The sequence below is a fragment of the Echinops telfairi genome, unplaced genomic scaffold (genome assembly GCF_000313985.2).
Source record: "Echinops telfairi isolate 266 unplaced genomic scaffold, ASM31398v2 ScPeMD7_7356;HRSCAF=8355, whole genome shotgun sequence".
NCBI lineage: Eukaryota > Metazoa > Chordata > Mammalia > Afrosoricida > Tenrecidae > Echinops > Echinops telfairi.
The window spans coordinates 1,272,827-1,281,116 of record NW_022111256.1 but is presented as its reverse complement, the minus strand read 5'-3'; the positions used below and the strand labels follow the sequence as shown (position 1 = coordinate 1,281,116).

The 8,290-nt window shown below is 52.3% G+C and overlaps 1 protein-coding gene across 2 annotated transcripts; it reads left to right on the top strand.

Annotated features, from left to right (window-relative positions):
* The first annotated feature begins 1,714 nt into the window (after positions 1-1,714).
* COPS7A (COP9 signalosome subunit 7A) lies at positions 1,715-8,084 on the top strand. Of its 2 annotated transcripts, none has more exons than XM_030887237.2 (8): positions 1,715-1,802; positions 2,235-2,438; positions 3,834-3,909; positions 4,661-4,749; positions 5,671-5,873; positions 6,659-6,764; positions 6,892-7,043; positions 7,225-8,084. In XM_030887237.2, exons 2-8 carry the CDS (start codon positions 2,277-2,279, stop codon positions 7,262-7,264), a joined length of 828 nt encoding a protein of 275 aa, XP_030743097.1. In that variant the 5' UTR covers positions 1,715-1,802; positions 2,235-2,276; the 3' UTR covers positions 7,265-8,084. The 2 variants fall into 2 exon arrangements, with proteins under 2 accessions (XP_030743097.1, XP_004708182.1); XM_004708125.3 differs by having other exon boundaries at positions 1,781-1,829.
* The last annotated feature ends 206 nt before the right edge of the window (positions 8,085-8,290 follow it).

Sequence of the window (8,290 nt, the reverse complement as noted above, 5' to 3'; positions counted from 1 at the left end):
GGGAAATGAGCAGCCAATATTAAGGGCTAAAGTAGAAGGTAAATGTTTTGAGAATGATGAGGGAAACAAATGTACATATGTGCTTGACACAATGGATATATGTATGGATTGTGATAAGAATTGTACGAGCCCTAATAAAATGATTAAAAAAAAACCCACCATAGTTTTGTACACAACTGTCACTCTGTAACCAATGAGTGAACCCTACAGCCAGGCTCTATGTAAATTTACTCAGCTCCCATCCTCCCCGTAGGGAACTTGATTTTCCTTCTATCCCTTCTTCATTCCCCATTTCTGGTCCTTTATGTCTTCTCACCTCTGCATCTTTCCCTCTTCTCAACTTTATAAACCTCACTTCACAGTGCCATCCTTCCCTCTCTTTTCTTTCTCCACAGTCTGGTTTTCCTAGAATCACTGTCATTTCTCTCTAATAGATCCATTAAACATCAGAATCAAAATTGGCCCTAGAGACTCTGCCATATAATCTCTTATTTTGAGATCTCACAAGGTGGCATGGTTTGTTTTAAGGTCCCAAATTATTTAAGGCTGACTCGGAGTGGCATCTCAAGTTACTCATTCTTTCCCCCCACTTCCTTTCTCTCCTTTTCTACTTTTCCTAAGTTTTAACATTGGGCGATTTAAAAACTGCACTTGGATCTCAGCTCTACCACTTACTGGTGACCTTTAAAGGACTATTAGTGATAGTCAGTGTCCACTAAGATAAATTAGATATTAATATGCACTACAAAAGGTTGTCACACAGACTGAGAATTTTAAAACTGAACAAAGTACCTGCTATATACTAGAACAAATGTTCATTATTTTTTCCTTTCTACTTACACTTTCTGTTGTTGCTATTTTTTAAATTTATTTTTGTCTACTTACACTTTCAAAGTGATAAAGTTGAACTCATCAAGTTCTTTGGTCCCTCCAAACGAAATATTAAGTCTTTCATTCCATCTCCTCAATTTTATGGCTCATCTCTCCCACTACGAGGTCTTTTCCCGTAGAAACGCCAATTATTTATTTCTCCTCAGGTATTAAGATGAAGTGGAAGGTGAACTTCGGATTCGAACAGATCTTACCTGTAAAATGCGAGTAACAACAGATGCCTCCCTTCCCCAGAAATTGGAAGCGTCCACGTACGGAAAGCAACACTGCACTGCCCAAGGACGTACGTTGTACTCCGGGCAGAGGGAGTCCTGCAGTCAGGCTGAGGTTGAGAATTTAATAGAATAAAAATGCAAGTGATGCCTGGACAAAAACAAGTTCTCAATACGTGTGAGCTATTTTTCCTGCCCCTTTTCTACTCTGCACCCCCCGTTCTCCGAGCGATCTCTGCCGCTTACCTTCTGCTAGAATCTCCCCCCCACCCCACTCCTCCCCTGCCTTTCCCTTCCCTCTCACTCCTGAGTCCCAGTCTCGGAGGACAGACACCTCGGCGCTAACGTAGGTGGCCGCTCCGGGTCACATCCACACCCCATCCAACCAGGAAGTTTTGGTGAACCAACGAGGGGGCGGGGCCAGGCTCCCGTCAGTCTTCCCTGCAGCCAATCAGAAAGCAGGACGCCTGCGCGGTTTCCCCCCCCCCTCCCGCGCTTTGACGGCCGGAAGGTGGAGCCGGTCCCGTCTCGCCTGGAACGGGAGTCGTGGGGCGGAAGTGCGGCCGGAAGTCGGTCATCGAGTCTAGCGGCTAGACCGACCCTGGTTGGGGGTGGGGCGGTGGCAGGAAGGCTCCGAGCGGCTGCCGGAGGTGACGGAGCCGCGGCCCCGCCTGGTGCGCTGGCCGACGAGGCTTCCAGGTAGCGGCCCAGAGCCTCCGACCGAGGGTAGGACAGGGCGGCTAGCTGGCGCCCGCGGCCTCGGGGCTGCTTCTTTAAGAAGGGGCGGAGCCGCGCGTCTGGAGCGTGGGGGCGAGGTCACGTGGCTGGGGGCACGTGTGGGGCACGAGGGGAAAACCAAGGGAAGGCGTTGTCGCGGTGGACACCATGTGACATCTTTCCGCGCGGGGATTCGTGCCGGGGGGCGGGGGTGGCCGTGGTAGGGTTTGGGGTCAGGCCCAGGGGTCGGGGGGAGCAGGGAGGTGTGGCATTCCCGTCTCCTGCGTGCTCTCATCGGAACGATCCATCATCGGTCCAAGTTCCAACCGTGCCCTCGCCTGATTCCGGGTTGTTCGAAGCCACTCACTGCCCTGCCATTCAGCCCCTCCCGCTTCACGCCGCCTTCCCTTGCAGCTCCCCACATCCGGAGCCCAACCGCCCCAGCTCAGCGCAGCCATGAGTGGGGAGGTGAAGGTGACGGGCCAGAACCAGGAGCAGTTTCTGTTGCTGGCCAAGTCGGCCAAGGGGGCAGCGCTGGCCACACTCATCCACCAGGTGCTGGAGGCCCCAGGTGTCTACGTGTTTGGGGAGCTGCTGGATATGCCCAATGTCAGAGAGGTGGGTTGTTGGCCTGGCTCGCTCACAGCCAAGCCTCCGTGGTTCATTTTGCTATTTCTTCTGTCACCATGCCTCTGAGAAACTGGCAGCCTGCAAAAGTTAGCGAGTGAACTTAAGTTACCTTTCAGAGAGGAGAGGACTGTCAGTCAGTCTTGGTCACTTTTAAGAAAGATGGCGGGAGATTCATAACAAGCAAGCTGAGTTTCAGCCTGTCTCCAGTGATGTAAACTCTTCATCATATCACATTGTTCAGGGCCTCAGTTCCCACTTTTGGACATGGAGACCATAATGCCTCCTCCACGGTTATGCTGAGAATCAGGTGCGATTGTGGCGCACTGGGAGGATTCATCATGTTGAATTAGCACGGCCCACTGTCCCTTCTCTGCCCCATGTGTTATTCATCAAAGGTAGAAGGTGTGTTTGTCTCCCCAGACATAGCAAGCTGCCAGGAACACAGCAGCCGGAGCTGTTCCCACAGAAGGGCAGAGTTCAGAGTTTAAAGGGCCAGTATTGCCAAGTATCTGGTACCAAGCCAGGTATAGAGATGCTTTGACAGTGAGCCAGCCAAGCCAAGTGTTTGAAGGCCTTGGCCTGAGTCCGTGAATTGAGTCTTTTTGAGTCACTCTGGTATAGTAATTCCCTCGGCTTTCCCTGCAGTAGAAGAAGTGTTTACTGAGTGCCTGGCTAGCACTCCACGAGTCATCTGGAAACACCGGGAAAGTACAAGGCACAGATGGGGGTTACCCTTCTGAAGCTTACATTCTAGTTGAAGAGATTGGGGAAATAGATAGACATCTATCTAAGTCACTTAGGGAGCACTTACTGAGAGATCAAACAGCATGCATAGCTCTGCTAGATCTTAAGTGGAATGCTGGAGACTGGATCTATCATCTTGTGGACAAGAAAGCTATTGTTAGGTAACAACCTTGGCTGGTGACGTGCCGGACTGAATGACCCGTGATAGGAAGAGAGGCGGGCTGCAGCGGGGAGTGGAAGCATCCAGGGTAAGGGGGTTCTGAAGCAGAGGCTGCAGATTCTGATGTCCACCTAGGCTATCAGAGATGGGAGGCTGAGGTAGGAGGCTTTGGGAGTACAGCTAACTGTTGAAAGACACAGAAATATATTCATAGAGAAATATTCAGGAGTCAACACAGTTCGAAATGCCTGGTGTCTTTAGGTAGTGGCACTCTCAATGTTTTCGCCCAGAATTTTGGGGTAGGAATGGGTGGCGGGTGAGGAAGAAGGCATTGTGGATCTTGGGAATAACATAAAATGCCTGAAGGTGGAAGGTGGGGGTGATGACAAGGAAATGGAGTTTAAAGCGGGAAGGCTGGGAGGGTGGAGTGGGAAGCCCTTCCGGTCACCTCTTCTCTTCCCTCGTATTCTCCCTTCCAGCTGGCTGAGAGTGACTTTGCTTCCACATTTCGGCTGCTCACGGTGTTTGCATATGGGACATATGCTGACTACCTAGGTAATCAGGGAGGGATTGGGGCTCGGGAGTAGTGGATGGGAGAGGAACTTAATTAGAAGACATTCTTGGGGTACCCCCTTTGGTTGGCTACTCTAGTTATTTATTGTCAGGTACAAGACCTAGATTGGCATAAGAAAATAAAATTAAGTCAATTCTTCCCCCTCCCCACTATCATGATCCGAATTCTACCTTGCAAGTCTGGCTAGACCAGAGGATGTACACTGGTACAGATAGGAACTGGAAACACAGGGAATCCAGGGCGGATGATCCCTACAGGACCAGTGGTGTGAGTGGCGATACCGGGAGGGTAGAGGGAGAGTGGGTTGGAAAGGAGGAACCTATTACAAGGATCTACATGTGACCTCCTCCCTGGGGGACGGACAACAGAAAAGTGGGTGAAGGGAGATGTCGGACAGGGCAAGATATGACAAAATAATAATTTATAAATTATCAAGGTCTCATGAGGGAGGGGCAAGCGGGGAGGGAGGGGGGAAAATGAGGACCTGATGCCAAGGGATTAAGTGGAGAGCAAATGTTTTGAGAATGATGAGGGCAGTGAATGTACAAATGTGCTTTACACAATTGATGTATGTATGGATTGTGATAAGAGTTATATGAGCCCCTAATAAAACGATTAAAAAGAAAAGAAAATTAGGTCTAAAAAAATGTTTTTAAGAAACCAGGAAATGGAGGTTAAAGTCTCCCACAAACTGAAATAAAAATGCCTTCTATCTGTCCTTTTTTCCGCCAGCTGAAGCCCGGAATCTCCCCCCACTCACAGAAGCTCAGAAGAATAAGCTGAGACACCTATCGGTTGTCAGCCTGGCTGCTAAAGTCAAAGTGAGTGACCGTTCTCTGAGCCTGCAGCCCAAGAGGACCCGGACGGTCTTCCAGGGCCCCTTGGCAGGGAGCTCGCACTGGCACAGCCTTTGACCCGTTGTCGCGTCTTCGGTGCAATCTAAAACCCTTTAATGGCAGCTCTGCAGGGTGGATTTTATTCTCAGTGTGCTGTTTTATTTTCAATCAACTTAAGTCGTCAGTAAAATGTGGCTTGTGTATTGTGGTTAGAATAACAACTGGGGTGTTCATGGTTTAGTTCCACAATTACCTCTTTCTCAGAATGCGACATCCCATGAGAACAAAGCCCGAGAGCTGGGAACGGGGCGTCTCTGCCGTGATGCGGCGGTTTCTCTGTGCCCTTCGGGCCATCTCTGCCGATGATGCGGCGGTTTCTCTGTGCCCCTCGCAGGCTCAGTTTTGACTTGTCTTTTTTCTTTGTCAGTCTGCACGCTCCCACTTATTACATGACCCTGTCCCTTCCTTTTCTTGATTTTTACATGACTTTTGAGATGTCTCAAGCAAGGATGCCTCTTGGAATTACGTGTAAAGAATGAGCAGAGTAGCCCCAGGCCTCTCCCACTACCCCACACTCCTTTATGTCACCCTGTTCTTGACCAAGGGCTGTGTGAGGCTAAAGGGCTGACACCCACACCCAGACACCTGTCACTTTCTCCCCCTAGTATGGGACATAGGGATGGGTGGGTGCCTCTGTCTTGTATTTTGTTTTCAGATTGTCATTCTTAGGGTGTTATTTTTGAGCTGCGGCAGGGCAGATGCTTTTATTTCTATTGCCCGAGAACCAGCCTTTTAGAGGAATCGGGAGGAGAGATGGTGGGTCTCCGGGAGAAGGAAGAGGTTTCTCGGAGGTCCTTCCCTGTTGAGGAGCCCCCAAAACCCCAGCCCGGCCGCCCCGGTTTCCAGTGCATCCCGTACGCAGTGTTGCTGGAGGCCCTCGCCCTGCGTAACGTCCGGCAGCTGGAAGACCTGGTGATTGAGGCGGTGTACGCCGACGTGCTCCGAGGCTCCCTGGACCAGCGCCACCAGCGGCTGGAGGTGGATTACAGCATCGGGCGGGACATCCAGCGCCGGGACCTGAGTGCTATCACCCGGACGCTGCAGGAGTGGTAAGGCCTGTGTCCTGGCACTGCCCCTTGTCTTCGTGCCCCAAGAAGGAGAAAGGTGTTTCAGGCCGGGCTGGGCCCAGCTGCACCCAAGAGGACGAAGGTGAATGAGCTCCTTCCTCTGGAGCAGGGGTTCTCAGCCTTCCTAACACCGCTACCGTTTCAGACAGTTCCTCGTGGGGTGCTGCCCCCCAAACATAACATTACTTTCGTGGCTACTTCATCACTGTCATGTTGCTACTGTGATGAATCGGGGAAGCCCTGTGAAAGGGTCGTTCGACCCCCAAAGGGGTTGCGACCCACAGCTTGAGAACCGCTGCTCTGGGGGCTTCTTCAGAGGGAGGATGGGGAGTGGAGGAGGCCCTGGTGGAACTGGGGAATGCAAGGGGCACAGCCCTGCTCCCAGAGCGGGTTCTGACAGAGATTGGTCACTGTCCTGGGCTGGATTCGGCCCATTGGTCTGTAACCACCAGTGTCCATGGATCAGGATGGTTCTCCCTGTGTCCCTGGCTAACGTCTGCGCCTATTCATTAGCACACCTCCTCTGCTCCTCGTTAGCACCTCCTCCTCACTTGGCTGCACTTCCTCCTCCCTTCTCGCACAGCGCTCCTGACGCTTCCTTGCGGCAGGGGGCGGGGCGTTGCAGGTGTTTCCAGGCGCCCTGGTGAGGGTGCCTCACTCAGCCCAGCACTGGGATGACAGGCTCGAGGTTCTTTCCCACTGTCTGCCTTGAATCTTTGATCGCCGCCTTCTGCTCCTGACTCTTCTGGGCTGTCTCCATCCCACAGGTGTGTGGGTTGTGAGGTGGTGCTGTCAGGCATCGAGGAGCAAGTGAGCCGGGCCAACCAGCACAAGGAGCAGCAGCTGGCCCTGAAGCAGCAGATCGAGAGTGAGGTGAGCCGAGCCGGCGGGGCTGCTTGTCTGTGCAGAAGGGTCTGGCTAGAGGTTGTAGCGGAGAGACAAGTAGGCAGGGTCTGTCAAGTTCTGGGACCTTCTTTGCTTTTTCCGTTCCTTCTGGTAGGTTGCCAACCTGAAGAAAACCATTAAGGTTACAACGGCGGCGGCAGCTGCGGCCACATCTCAGGATCCTGAGCAACACCTGACTGAGCTGAGGGAGCCAGCTCCTGGCACCAACCAACGCCAGCCCAGCAAGAAAACCTCAAAGGGCAAGGGGTAAGCCAGTGTGACCAGAACTGCTTGCTTCCAGGGGCCCTGCTTGCTTTGACCTTGGGGACTTGGCTGCCTTCACTTCCGATAGTCATTTGTATGTGGCTAGGGAATTGGGGGGGTGGGGGGAGCAACCTACAGTGGTTAGGGGACTCCCTGCATCCTCTGTTTCTCTTCTCTTTACCAGGCTCCGAGGGAGTGCCAAGATTTGGTCCAAGTCGAACTGAAGGGACTGTCGTTTATTTCCTTGGGGATGTGGGGTCTCAGCTGCCTGCCACTTAGGAATCCTCAAAGTACCTTCCTGTGCCCCTGGCCAGTTGACAATCCTTAATTCAGGACCCCACTTTTCTCCCCCACTCCCAAGCACAGAGCCTGCCTCCCTAGGGCGGAGGTGAGGTGAGGTCATGGTTTTGTTGGTACTTTTGTTGTATGTGGCTTTCTGACGTTCCTCCCGGCCATTCCCTTCCCTTTGAGAGCGGAACCTCTGTCCCTGTCCGTCCCACCTGTCTCGGAGGTGGTAGCCCTGAGTGGATAACCCGCAGGTGTGCTGCTCCTACCGCTCCTCCCCTTGCATGCCGACTTCCCAGTTCCTCCTCCCACCCTGGCCTGTTGGCCGCATCTGAAGAGCCATAGGGCCCTCACCTGTAGTCTCACCACGAGAGTGCTGGGAGCCAGTCTGCCATCCAAGGAGCCCCTGGACACTTTCGCCCTAGAATTCTGCCACACTGCAAGTGTCCCCTGTCCCCTCCCCTCGCCCTGGGCCCTGGGAGTGCTGCTGCTTCAATGTCCCGGAGCCCAAGAAGAGGGTGGTGTCTTTCGAGAGGAGAGGTGGGTCTTTCTCGGCCCTGGCTATCTCAGAAAGCCAGTAACAGTAGTCCTGCAAGGATTTCAGATTCTTTTTGTGAGTTTGCTGGGGAAGAAAAGGGGATAATAGGTTGTATTAAAAAAAAAATAAAAACAGAAACCAAAAGCATATATACATATATCTGTATATAACACGACACAGAAATAAATCTATGAGAACCCTATCCACCAGTGTGCTCTGAACCGAGTGTCTTCTGTGTGGCTACTCTAAAGCAGAGTTCTGGGGAAGGGAGGGCCGAGGGCTGCATCCCCATTTAGGAGCCAGGGGGCCTTTTGACAGTCTCACCGTCTGTCCATCCTTCCATCCGTTCATGCTCACGCGCAGTAGCTGTTTATTGAGAAGCAGCATGCGATGGGCACTGGATGTGCAGAATGATCGTCACCGCCCT

Excerpts from the sequence above, each read along its gene's own strand:
- COPS7A (XM_030887237.2), top strand. The coding sequence starts at position 2,277 with ATGAGTGGGGAGGTGAAGGTGACGGGCCAGAACCAGGAGCAGTTTCTG. Across the intron at positions 6,765-6,891 it reads AGCAGCAGATCGAGAGTGAG|GTTGCCAACCTGAAGAAAAC; the intron begins GTGAGCCGAGCC and ends TCCTTCTGGTAG. Across the intron at positions 7,044-7,224 it reads AAAACCTCAAAGGGCAAGGG|GCTCCGAGGGAGTGCCAAGA; the intron begins GTAAGCCAGTGT and ends TCTCTTTACCAG.